Genomic DNA, 13,758 nt, shown 5'->3' with positions numbered 1-13,758 from the left:
GCTTAGTTGCTCCACGGCATGTGGGATCTTCCTGGACCAGGGAAGTCCCAAGAGTATTAAAATTTCGATTTCTAAGTATGGTATTAAGCTATAAGTTACATGGTTGATTTTCTACTATAATAAAATATTTTAATACAATTTTTCCTTAGCATTATTTTTTTCCCACACTTTACATTTCACACTTTATCATTTTACAACAAGAGATAAATCAGTGGGTTGTTTGGGGAATTTTGTGATGTGACAATCCACATGTATAAAGTTAGGTGCACTATAAACATGATGAAAGAGTGTTCCTTTAGGGGTTCACTTCAGTGAAAGTACTGGGATGGCAAATGGTGAACTGAAGTCTTTTAATTTGGGAGTTGGCTATGGTCAAGTGCTTCAAAATCAAGTGTGTGGAGTTGAACCAGCATGCAATGAACTGAATGAAATTTTAAGAATGAATGAGAAAGACCCCAAGGACTTCCCTGGTGGCACAGTGGTTAAGAATCCGCCTGCCAATACAGGGGACACGGGTTGGAGCCCTGGTCTGGGAAGATCCCATGTGCCGTGGAGCAGCTAAGCCTGGGCACCACAACTGCTGAGCCTGTGCTTTGGAGTCCACAAGCCACAACTACTGAAGCCTGCACACCACAACGAAGAGCAGCCCCCGCTCGCTGCAACTAGAGAAAGCCTGTGCACAGCAATGAAAACCCACCACAGCCAAAAATAAATAAGTTTATTTATTTAAAAAAGAAAGACCCCAAGATTCCAACTATAGTTTGTGACAAGGAGAGAGTCTCCATTGCCAAATGCCTGGAAGCTATCCTGCCATTTTCCAGTGATGTAGTGACATTCAGAGCCGAAGTATGTTGCAGAGAAAATAAGATTTGTGCTACTTCCGGCTTGACAACTGACACCCTATATTCTCCAGTTAGAATTTGTTCTCAACCAAAAATAATATATTTTTCTTTGATGAGTGATCTTGGGACTTCCCTTGTGGCGCAGTGGTTAAGAATCCGCCTGTCAATGCAGGGGACACCGGTTTGAGCCCCGGTCCAAGAACTAAGATCCCACATGCCGCGGAGCAACTAAGCCCATGCTCCACAACTACTGAAGCCCACGCGCCTAGAGCCCATGCTCCGCAACAAGAGAAGCCACGCAATGAGAAGCCTGCGCACCGCAACGAAGAGTAGCCCCCGCTCTCCACAACTAGAGAAAGCCCACGCACAGCAACGAAGACCCAATGCAGCCAAAAATAAATAAATAGATAAATAAATTAATATAAATTTATTTTTAAAAAGTTATCTTAATTTCACTTTTTTTTTTTTTTTTTGGCTCCGCCACTTGGGTTGTGGAATCTTAGTTCCAGGACCAGGGGTCCAACCTCATAGCAGTGAAAGCATGGTGTCCTAACTACTGGACCTCCAGGGAATTCCCTTAATTTCAATCTTTATTATCTTTCTTACCAGACTTTGAGTAAGAATCATTGTTATTAATGCTTTAAGCATAATAGCTCATTGAATTTTCATCGCTGAAAAAGATACTGATGTTTATTCTCATTTCAGAAATGAAGGAACATAGGACAAATACTGATTTAAAGACTCATTCAGCTCCACCTCAGCAAGTGCCTGAGTCAGGATGAGAAGCCATGTTGTCTGACTGCAAAAATAATCTCTTAAGGCAAATTGTTTTCGATTCTTTGCTGAGTATCCGTAGTTAATTTTATGAGTATCTCTTGCCATTTTTAAATGGGTTATCATCATATATAATTGTTGTTATGGTAACTTATTTTTATACAAGCATACCTGTGTTCTTTCTTTCTTTCTTTCTTTCTTTTTTTTTTTTTGGTTGCGCTGTGTGGCACCTAGGATCTTAGTTCCCCAACCAGGGATCGAACCCTCACGCCCTGCAGTGGAAGCTCAGAGTCTTAACACTGGACCGCCAGGGAAGTCCCAAGCATACCTCTTTTTATTGCACTTTACTTTATTGGCTTCACAGATGCTGCATTTTGGAAATTGAAGGCTTGTAGCAACCGTGCCTGAACCAATCTTTGTGCTCTTTTTCCAAGAGCATTTGGTCACTTGGTGTCTCTGTGTCAAGTTTTGATGATTTTCACGATGTTTCGAACTTTTAACATTATTTTATTTGTTACGGTGATCGTTCGTCAGTGATTTTGATGTTACTGCTGTGACTCACTGGATGCTCTGATGACTGTCAGCATTTTTCAGCAGTAAGTTGTTTTGTTTGTTTGCTGCTTCAGTCACCAAAAGGGAAATTTCTGCTTGACAGGAGGCCGTCCTGCTAGCAAATAGTAGGCTGTGAATGGGCCTTATTTGATGTTTTTCTTGGCGCCCAGGTGGTTGGTGTGGCCAAAGTTCTTCATGTGGCAATGACAGGGCAGGGGTGCAGGGAAGAATAACACGTGGGGCAGGTCCTCTCGTCCCAGTTGTATTTCTGGGCGAGCTGCTGAGGGAAGGCTCCATGAAGCCACCCTTCAGGCAAAGAACCAAGTGCAGGGTGGACTCTGGATATTTTGCTCTGAGACAGTACGACCCTCCGCCAGCTCTTTGCCCATAAATCACAGATGCTGCTAGTCAGCTAAGATGCAGTCAGGGTCTTTACAAAGATCTGTGTCTCTGCATCCACTCAGCCACCCCCTTGACAAGAGCAGCGATAAAGTTTTTTTAAATTAATTAATTAAATTAATTTATTTGGTTGCACCGGGTCTTAGTTGTGGCAGTCAGGGTCCTTAGTTGTGGCGTGCATGTGGGATCTAGTTCCCTGACCAGGGATTGAACCCTGGCCCCCTGCATTGGGAGCACAGAGCCTTAACCACTGGACCACCAGGGAAGCCCCAAAGTATTTTTTTTAATTTTTCTTTTATATTGGAGTATAGTTGATTAACATGTGTTAGTTCAGGTGTACAGCAGAGGGATTCCATTATACATATACATGTATCTATTCTTTTTCAAATTATTTTCCTATTTAGTTTATTACAGAGTATTGAGCAGAGTTCCCGTTATAGTCTACAGTATAGTGTAAATATAACTTCAGTATGTACTGTGACCCACTTTATTACAGTAACCACTACTTTGCACTGGTCTGGAACTGAACACACAATATCTCTAAAGTATGCCTGCAGTTTTATTTCATAGGCCAGTATTACAAATGAGAGGTTCTGATTCTTTGTTGTGGCAGGCAGGATCTTTAGTTGCCACAGGCAAACTCTTAGTTGTGGCACGTGGGATCTAGTTCCCTGACCAGGGATTGAACCCTGCCCCCCTGCATTGGGAGCACATAGTCTTAGCCACTGGACCACCAGGAAAGTCCCCATGAAGTTTTTTTTTTTTTTTTTAGCCCATGAAGTTTTTCTAAGCCACAGAATTTTAAATTCAAGATTTTTTTCTGAAAGCCTCCATTCTATACCTGTCACAAAGTAAAAATCCTATTTGTCAGCTAGGATAGTTTTTACTTGTGAGTGACAAACCACCTGGAAATTAGTAACTGAAAGAAGTAGGAAGTTTATCATTCTCATGTAACGGGAAGTCCAGAGGGTGCCACGTGGGATGTGATGGGTCCTCTGCTCCTTCTACCTCCATGACCATTTATTCTTCACTTTTTTTTCTGGCCATGCTGCGTGGCTTCCATGATCTTAGTTCCCCCACCAGGGATAAAACCCAGGCCCTTGCAGTGGAAGCTCTGAGTCCTAACTGCTGGACCACCAGAAAATTCCCTCTTCACTTTCCTTATAGCAACATGGCTTCTTATGACTAAGAAGGGTGAAGATTGAGAGGCAAAACCCTTTTAATTTTTAGATTTTGTCCCATTTTCATGAAAACAATAATTTTACATTTTTCCGAATATTAGCTAATTTTAATAAGAAATGAGAATTTTTGAATTTCATATTTCCACCTCAAAAACAGAGAAAGGTAAAGGGAAAAGATGTTAGAAACAGATTTGTCAACTGTCTTTGTTGTTTATCCTGAGAGTATAATATTCCATGCAATATGCTTAGTGACATACAGCAGACAAAGACAAATAGTATATGCTATCACTTGTGGGTGCAATCTAGAAAATAAATCCAAGAAGTATATATAGCAACAGAGAAATAGACTCACAGATAAAAAAAAATGTAGGTTATTAGTGGGGAGAATGAAGGGAGGAGGTGCAAGATAGCAATATGATATTAAGACATCCAAACTACTAGGTATGAAATAGATAAGCAGGGACTTCCCTGGTGGCGCAGTGGTTAAGAATCCGCCTGCCAATGCAGGGGACACGGGATCAAGCCATGGGATCAAGCCCGGGTCCAGGAAGATCCCACATGCCGCGGAGCAACTAAGCCTGTATGCCAAAACTACTGAGCCTGCGCTCTAGAGCCCGCGAGCCACAACTACTGAGCCCGCGTGCTGTAACTACTGAAGCCCAGGCGCCTAGAGCCCGTGCTCTGCAACAAGAGAAGCCACTGTAATAAGAAGCCTGCGCACCACAACAAAGAGCAGCCCCCGCTCGCCGCAACTAGAGAAAGCACGCACGCAGCAATGAAGACCCAACGCAGCCAAAAATAAATAAATAAAATAAATAAATTAAAATAGATAAGCAATATCTTAAGTAACATATTGTGTAGCACAGGGATTCATAGCCATTATTTTGATAGAACTTCTAAGGAAGTATAACATTAAAATACTGTGTCACTATGCTGTATGCCTGCAACTAATATAAGTATTCCAACTAATATAGTATTGTAAATTCTCTTGGACTCAAGGTCATGTACATACCAGTTTGGAGATGGCCATACCAGTTTACCATAGGTATGATCCTGATGGGTCAAGAAATCTGCATTCCACTGTTATGATCATTTACCAGCGACTTTTGCACATTCAATAGGATTGGAGAGTGTAATTGCCCACACTGGAGCCTTAACAAAATTCACTCAATAGGCTTTAAATCATATGAATCAGGCTATTAGCCTACTGAATTCTGAGGTCTCTATGATGAGTAAGGCTGTGCTACAAAACTGCATGGCCGTTGACATCCTTAGGGCACCTCAGGGGAGCACCTGTGCCATAATTCAAACTGCATGATGTGTCTTCATACCTGATGAATCCTCTGATATAACACATTTAATGAACCATATGAAAAGTCAGATTTCAGCCTTAAAGTGACCCATTCCCTCGTCTTGACGTCTTCAAAATCTGGATTGGCGTAGGAAGCTCTTGGCTTAAATATTTACTTATAACTCTATCAATGCTACTTGCTATATTCTATTTTGCCTGTTTCAGAAGGCGATTGTTTCTTGTATTACCAAATGTGTGACTGAGCCTCTGATAAAAATAATGATGAGTAGGTGACCTGAAGGACTTGACCGGATACATAGTTTTTATAAGATCAATGACTGTAACAGTGTAACTCTAGACATGGGAAGAAGCAACAAGAGGGATTTTTTTTCCCCGTGTACCATAACAGAATAGTAAGACAGGTGGTCCAGAGACGTTTTGCTGTTAATAAGGCCTAGTCCAGTAATAGCGCAGTGAGTGGACTATCAATAAAATCCTTCCCCTTGGGCTTCACTGGTGGCGCAGTGGTTGAGAGTCCGCCTGCCGATGCAGGGGACACGGGTTCGTGCCCCGGTCCGGGAAGATCCCACATGCCGCGGAGTGGCTGGGCGCGTGAGCCATGGCCGTTGAGCCTGCGCGTCCGGAGCCTGTGCTCCGCAAAGGGAGAGGCCACAACAGTGAGAGGCCCGCGTACCACAAAAAAAAAAAAAAAAAAAAAAATCCTTCCCCGACCTAGGAATGAGCATTCCTAGCACCATGCTATGAAATGGTCCTGAAATGCCTCCCGAACAGGTTTGAACTTATGGCCATGAGGGGGCGCTGCAAACTAAACTTGGAACTTGCCATCTGACTCTACAAGGCTTAAATCAATAGTTGGTGCAGTGGGTGACCTTCAAGACACCCTAAAAGTATGTTAGGGTGGAGATCAGGAATGAAGCACTCTGTGCGCTGTAAAAACGGTCAGAACAGGCCTTGGGATATTTAGATATTTTCGGGAGAAGATTTTATGAGCCCAAATTGTTGAATCTCCTCGTATCTAGATAAGCACTAAATCATTAATGGAGATATCTGCACCTCATGACTAGCAGTAATCTCCACAGGACTGGTAGCAACATTCTGCAAAATGTGCTTGATTGCATGTATCCCCCTTCACCAAAATAACAGTTATCGTGACTTTCTCCCCCTACCTCTTCAGACCAGTTCCTCAGAGCTATCTGAGACTGTCTCCTGGGGTATAGTCCTCATTTTGCCCCAAATAAAACAACGCACACCTCTCGCGCTGTGCATTTTTTCCAGTCGACATTCTCATAAAAAGAAAAACATTTTTCCGTTTTTTTTTTTGGCTTTCTCTTTTTATGGTACCTATATGGGATGATGGATGCTTACTAAACTTACTGATAACTATTTCAACATATGAAAGTCAGAACATTATGCTGTACACCTTAAACTCATACAGTGATGTATGTCAAGTACATCTCAATAAAACTGGGGGGAAAAGTTTTAAGAGGCAAATAAAACACTTTGGGGAAAAAAGAAAAAAAATGAACAATGCAATTTACAACAAATTTTTACAGTGTATTGCTCTTTTTAAAGCAATGGTTAGTGACGGAAATTATCACACGGCTTAGTCCTCCAGTCTCAAGACTCCGGGATTTGTCCCTGAGCCTCTGGAACTGACACGTGTTGTCATTCGGCCTCATTCGGCCACCTGGCTGAATGAGAAACAGAAAGGAAAAACTGTTCGGTAGCGTGTCAGCATGAATGGGCCATTCTACACAGGGAAAGTTTTGTATCTTCCATTCTAGTTTGTAATATAGAGCCAAGTCCAGCTCTTCTTTCCTTGAACTGCCTAAATTAATTCTAATTGCAGGAAGCGTTCCGGGATGGAACAAGCGCCCCACAGCTACCACTTGGAGACCCACGTTCCCAACCACTGAATTGCTTGAGCCGCAGGAGCGGGACGTGAGAGAAACCTGCTCTCACGCTTTTTATTGAAATCGTTTTCAACTTGTCAGGAGGAAACATCTTAGTTTCAGACACAACTGAAAGCTTTTATCTTAAACCTGTTCCAGATAAGAACTTAAGACGAGCGTTTTCATGGTACATGAAAGTACCGTTACCCGCCCCGCCTCCAGACGCCGGCTGAGCGGGTTAGGGCCCTCCTCCCGCAGCCTCTCACCTGTAGCGCTCCGCCCAGGCCGCGCTCCCGGAAGTTCCGCCTCTAAGTCTGCGCGTGCGCAATTTCTTACAGAAACGGAAGTTTAACTCTCGGAGCGACGATCGCTCTGCGGGGCGTGAATTTTTCTAGTGTAAATCTGTGCTACGTGGTCCCCCCTTACTCCATCCTCAGGGTCTCGGAGTCACTTCAGACCTAAAATCCCATCACCCGGCCCTCCGCCCGAAGTAAATCCAGACGTCGCCGATACAGGTCGGGTATGTTTTCCTTTGGGTTTGAATTCGTTCTGAGGCTGGTCGGTTCTCTTGGCTTTTCCGCCTTCGGTCCAGGTAGACACCTTCATTCGCGACATTTTCCTGTTTAAAACCTTTTAGTACCTCCGCCCTCCCCCTCGCCCCTCCATGTAACGTCCTGTTACGCGAGGTGGATGCACGCCGCACACACACACACCCCCCCAGCCCCCAGCCTCACCCTCTCAGCCCCTGGAGGGCAGGCGGGTCGCCCCGCAGAGGTGTCTTCCTGGTCCTGGGATTCTGGGGAGCCCGCCCGTCTCCTGAGACCCACTCCCTCCCTCCCAGCCCCTCTGCCCTCGCGTCTCCTCGGGTCTGTCCTTCTGCTCCACAGGCCTCCCTTTCGTAGTCAGCCCTTCCTCTCACCCTGCGTTCGGGGAGGTGACCTGGGCCAGCCTAGTGACACCCATGGTTCTATCATCTCAAATTCCACCCGATGGAAAATGGTCTCTTGCGGTTGGCGGGCATCTTATTCAGTCTCCATCCCTGTAAATATGTTGGCGAGGCGACCAGGAGAAGCAGAGACAGAGAGACTGAGAGAGAAATAGAACAACTGAGGCAAAAGAATGAGGGAGCATCGATAGGAACATAGAGGATGCTGAGCGACTTGTAAATAGACTGTAAAATAAAAGCGATTATGCCTTGAAAGGAGCAAGTGAATGAAATAGAGAAGTATATAAAAAGCTCGATGTCCAGAGTTTGACATAGAGCAGCATAGAGAGAGGGGCTCTGGATCACTGGTAGCGGGCGGCTAACAGTGGTGAGGCCCTTCACACAGAGAGTCGGAGAGAGGATAAAATGTGGACCCATGGCCTTCGTAGCATTATGGTGCTGGGAGAGTATGAGGACAAGGGATGATAAGAAGAGCAGAAGAGGGAGAGCTGGAAGGAAGCACAGCCACTTGCCATGCCAGAGAGTGGGGAGGAAGGGAGAGTAACAGGGATAGAAGGGGTGTAACCTGGAGGGCAGAGAGGGAGCACAGAAAAGGGAAGAAAGAGGCAGAAATACATAGAGATTTAGGACAATCAGGAAGGGTGGAGAGAGAGAACATCAAGAGGGGGAACAGGTTGCAGAGTGGGGCAGGACAGGTGTGAGAAAAGAAATAGGGAGGAGGGCAGGAACAGCAGGAAAGTGGAGGGGAAGAGAAAGAGAAAGAAATAGGGAGACCCAGACAGAATGAAATGGAAGCACACAGTAGTGCAGATAGAAGGGGGGAAACTGGATGCAGTCACAGTGTATTCCTCATATGTACAGAATTTTTATTCATCGGTTATATATCTATAAATCTGGAAAAGAAAAAGAAAGTGGGAGGTGTGCTGGGCTTGCTTCCTGTCAGTGGTGCTCAGTCCAGACGTCACATTAGATTGATGAGGCATTTTGCATATGGGTGTTTTCTACCCCCGACTAGAGATTTCCCTTCCTATCATCAGTGTGGTGTGCAGCCTCAGTAGTACTTAACGTGCCCGAAATGATTGCAGTCTGGATCCGTCATTGAACATCAGGACTCTGAGTCCCCCCATTCCTGAGGGCTGAGATCTGGGCTGAGGGTGAGGGCTCTGCTCTGCGTGGGGATGGATCAGGGCTGGTCTGTGACCTGAAGGGGATCGTCGGGTCCAGCTGAGGTGCCCGCTGCTGCTGGGTACGTGAGGACCTCACCAGGAGGGGAGCGAGATCTGAAGAAAGGGTGGAAAACTCACTGGTTGGTCTCTGTGTGGGAGTTACTGTCCGGAGTCCCTCCTGGGACAGTGGGCAGCAGAGGACCGTCTGTTCCCCATGCTGAGGGCTTCCCTGTGTGTGTGGTGGTGACTCAGGAAGGGGGTGTGTTGATTCTAAGCATTAAGCAGCCTGTTTCCAGCTTTGAAGATCGACCTCTAAAGACTCACATTGTCTGAGGAAGAAGCCCAGAAGAGGAAGGAGAGGAAAGAAAAGGAGTCAGAAATGGCTCTTTCTCAGGTAATGTCATATTCTCAGTTGATTTTTCTGTCTGTTCTTCCTCAGATGCCCTTATTTGGACTTGGTAAACTTGTCTGACTCTGAAGTATCCCGCCTGACACCTGTACATTTTACACCCACCCAGGTCCTTCCCTCAGGGCCCGGCATCTCCACTTAGATCCCGTCTCCCCATGACCCAGTGACCTGGAACTTGTGAAGAGGCTCCACTGGGTGTAGTCCTGGGCAGGGCTTCACACCCATGGATTAGAGACGTGGTGTCAATGCTGTTGGGCAGCAGGGATTGCTTAGGGCCCCATCAGGGTGCACTGTCTGCTCTCTGTAAACCAGGATAAAGAAGCTGCACATGGAAGTCACATATTAATATGCACAATAGTGGGGTAAAATCTGAAAGATAGACCAGTAAGTGGAAATTCTTTCTGACATTTTCCAAGGCAATTGAAGCTAAATGACTGAGTCACTTTGTTCTAATCCTAATGATTGAGAAGGAAATGGAATGGAAATTCAGAAGCAAACTTCAGTGATAATGGGTGTTTTATTGCTTCATTGAATTTAAACTGTGAAATCAACCTAAATTTCTGACAGTTGGAAATTCTTTAAGTCACTTTCATCACTCCATTCCTCAGAAGTTGTCTTTTTTTTTTTTTTTTAAAAGAAGATGTTGGGGGTAGGAGTTAATTAATTAATTTTTGCTGTGTTGGGTCTTCGTTTCTGTGCGAGGGCTTTCTCTAGTTGCGGCAAGCGGGGGCCAGTCTTCATCGCGGTGCGCGTGCCTCTCACTGTTGCGGCACGCGTGCCTCTCAGTATCGCGGCCTCTCGTTGCGGAGCACAGGCTCCAGACGCGCAGGCTTAGTAGTTGTGGCTCACGGGCCTACTTGCTCCGCGGCATGTGGGATCCTCCCAGACCAGGGCTCGAACCCGTGTCCCCTGCATTAGCAGGCAGATTCTCAACCACTGCGCCACCAGGGAAGCCCAGAAGTTGTCTTTTTACTCTGTGTATTATATTCTTTTACACACAGAAGTGTTTTTTTTTTTTTTTTTTTGTGGTACGCGGGCCTCTCACTGTTGTGGCCTCTCCCGTTGTGGAGCACAGGCTCCGGACGCGCAGGCTCAGCCGCCATGGCTCACGGGCCTAGCCGCTCCGCGGCATGTGGGATCTTCCCGGACCGGGGCATGAACCCGTGTCCCCTGCATCGGCAGGCGGACTCTCAAGCACTGTGCCACCAGGGAAGCCCATGCAACTGATTTCTGCGTGCTCATTTTTTATGCTGCAACTTTTCTAACGTTGCTCTTTGGAGTAGTAGCTTTCTCTTGGAATCTTTTTGATTTCTACATATAAAACTTGTCACCTAAAAATAAGATAATTTTACTTCTTTTTCAGTTTGGATAACTTTCAATTTTTTCTTGGTGTCCAATGGCTCTGTCTGGGACGTTCAGTAGTTTCTTGAACAGTAGGGTGGAATGTGCATCTTTCTCCTTTTTGTTGTAATCATTTAGCAGTGTGGACTTCCCCTTTAGTACCGCTTTCACTGTCTGTTAGAAATTTTCGTTCGTAGTCTTTGTTTTCATTCAAGTATTCTTACACTTTCCTTGTGATTTCTTCTTTGGTGATTGCTTCTTTAAGAATGAGCTGTGTAATTTCCACATTTGGCAGATTTTCCTGTTTTGCTTCCACTTTCTATTTGTAATTTTATTTCCTTGTGTTTAGAGAAGATACTGTCTGTCCTGGAGAATGTTTTACGCATGTTGGAGAAGGCTGTGTTTTCTGCTGCTGTTGTTGGGTGGAGTGTTCTGTACATGTCTGTTAGGTACAGTTGTACTGCAGTGTTTTTCAAGTCCTCTGTTTCCTTATTGATCTTCTTTTTGTTTCCATGTGTAGGTAAACCCAGGATATTGAAATCTGATACTAATATTGTGTTATCTATTTCTCTCTTTATTTCTGTTAAGATTTGCTTCATTTTAGGGCGAGCAATGATGTTAGATGTATACATATTTATAATTGTTCTAGCTTTTGGTAATTTTACCCCTTTACTGTTATATAATGTATTTTGTCTTGTGTTTGTGTACTTATTTTATTTTGTCTGATATAATGCAGTCACCCCTGCTGTCATTAGGATGGAATTTTTTTTTTCCTTTCACTTTTCACCTTTCCATTTCCTTATATTTGTGAATGTTAACAGTTCCAACTCTGACACACTCTCTCTGTGTTTCTTGTTCTTGTTCTCCATTTTCCTCCTGTTACTTCCTCTAGTGGTCCCTGCTCAGGCACACTGTACAGTGATGAAAGGCAGGAGCCCTGGCCAGCGCCCTTCACTCCACTGTAACTTCAGAGAGAATGCACTGTTTCCTTCTTCTTCTTTTGTTTTTTAATTAAAAAAATTTTTTTTGGCCGCACCTCGTGGCATGTGGGATCTTAGTTCCCCGACCCCGGATCCAACCCATGCCCGGTGCAGTGGAAGCATGGAGTCTTAACCACTGGACCACCAGGGAAGTCCTGAGTGTGTCCTTCTTATTTTCTTCTTATTGTATCATTTGGTGAAGTGTTCTTGCTTAATTACAATATATTTTTTCCATATTCTTATTTGTCATGACTTTTAATTCTCCAGGAATTGTTAACTTTATTTTTGTGATAATTTGTTTCTTAATCTGTGGAAATTATGCATAATACTAATAAAATTTATAATGTTGCATCAATGTTTTATTAGTAGGAAAAACAAACATTTTATGGCTTTTGTTAATGCCTGCTTATGTATGTTTAAATGGAGAAAAATGGTATGTATATTTTTGAATATAATTATTTTATTGAGATTGCCCTTAAAGTATTCTGTTTGTTTCATGTTAGTACCACTTAGTAGAGTTGATACTTTTTCATCTCGCCAAAAATTCTGATATTCAAATGAATAAAAATGAGTATAAAAAAAAAAAAAGCAAAAATATGTCCTGAGACAACACCCCTCATTGTGACTTTTGTTTAAAGCCACTGTGGCCTTTGTCATTTCTGAACTCAGAGTTCATACCCGTAACTCATCTAGATATTGAATATCACTTAGTGTTTTTTTTTTTTTTTTTTTTTTGCGGTACGCGGCCATGTTGTGGCCTCTCCCGTTGCGGAGCACAGGCTCCAGACGCGCAGGCTCAGCGGCCATGGTTCACGGGCCCAGCTGCTCTGCGGCATGTGGGATCTTCCCGGACCGGGGCATGAACCTGTGTCCCCTGCATCGGCAGGTGGACTCTCAACCACTGCGCCACCAGGGAAGCCCTCACTTAGTGTTTAAAACATAATGTGTAATGCTTCTGCATAGACAATGAATTACTGAATTTTATTTGTATGTATTATATTTCATGTATTGTTCACAAATATGAAAAATCCACATTAATTGTAAAATATCATAATTTTATGAGAAAGCATAAGAAATAAAACTTAGAGATGTACAATTTGCTCTGAATCCCTTTACATAGATCTGTCAGAATACATACTTCAACTGAATTGATCCTTACCCTTGTCATTTGGTGTGAAAATGAGAACTCTCCTCAGGGCCCCTTGGTGAAATGTGTTTTCATTTCAGGGACCGTTAACATTCAAGGATGTGGCCATAGAATTCACTGAGGAGGAGTGGGAATGCCTGGACCCTGCCCAGAGGGCCTTATACAGGGATGTGATGTTGGAGAACTACAGGAACCTGATCTCCGTGGGTGAGGATAATTTCCCTCTAGATGTTGCTATCTGCCCTTGGGTATCTTTGCATTTTCCCTTCTGTGCCTCTTGGGAGCATCTGTTTTTCTTGACTGATCTAAAATGCCTGCTGACCGAGATACTAAAACCTTCAGGATACAGCATCAGGAGTTTAAATTTTTATTTAGTTATTTACTTTATGGCCTCACTGCACAGCACAGCATGTGTGATCTTAGTTCCCCGACCAGGCCTCAAACCCGCGACCCTGCAACCCTGCATTGGAAGCACAGTGTCTTAACCACTAGACCGCCAGGGAAGTCCTGGCATCAGTTTAAACCTAAGTTTCCTCAGATGATCTGCCCACTTCATGATACATTAGGAGATGTTTTAGAAATTACATATTTACAAAGTTCATCGGAAATTTTGGACATACCCACTTTCATGTTTCCTACCCATATATTTTTGAGATAGGAGTTGTAGTAAGTGAGCTGCATTTCTGCGTTTTCTTTTTTTTTTGAATTTAATTTTATTTATTTTTTTATACAGCAGGTTCTTATTAGTCATCCATTTTATACACATCAGTGTCTACATGTCAATCCCAATCTCCTAATTCATAACATCACCACCCCC

General features: G+C 43.9%; 1 protein-coding gene across 1 annotated transcript in view; it reads left to right on the top strand.

The window, feature by feature from the left end:
- Nucleotides 1-7,305: 7,305 nt before the first annotated feature.
- Nucleotides 7,306-13,758, top strand: part of LOC114883925 (zinc finger protein 160-like) — a 20,292-nt gene continuing 13,839 nt past the window's right edge. The window contains exons 1-3 of the mRNA XM_029202265.1: nt 7,306-7,472; nt 9,361-9,458; nt 13,022-13,148. Coding sequence (XP_029058098.1) covers nt 9,444-9,458; nt 13,022-13,148 — 142 coding nt within the window. The 5' untranslated portion in view covers nt 7,306-7,472; nt 9,361-9,443. The remainder of the gene's footprint in view (nt 7,473-9,360; nt 9,459-13,021; nt 13,149-13,758) is intronic.

Source organism: Monodon monoceros, unplaced genomic scaffold (assembly GCF_005190385.1).
Source record: "Monodon monoceros isolate NGI ecotype Baffin Bay Population unplaced genomic scaffold, NGI_Narwhal_1 Super_Scaffold_10, whole genome shotgun sequence".
Taxonomy (NCBI): domain Eukaryota; kingdom Metazoa; phylum Chordata; class Mammalia; order Artiodactyla; family Monodontidae; genus Monodon; species Monodon monoceros.
The sequence above is the reverse complement of the archived record's forward strand: the minus strand, read 5'-3'. Positions and strand labels throughout refer to the sequence as shown.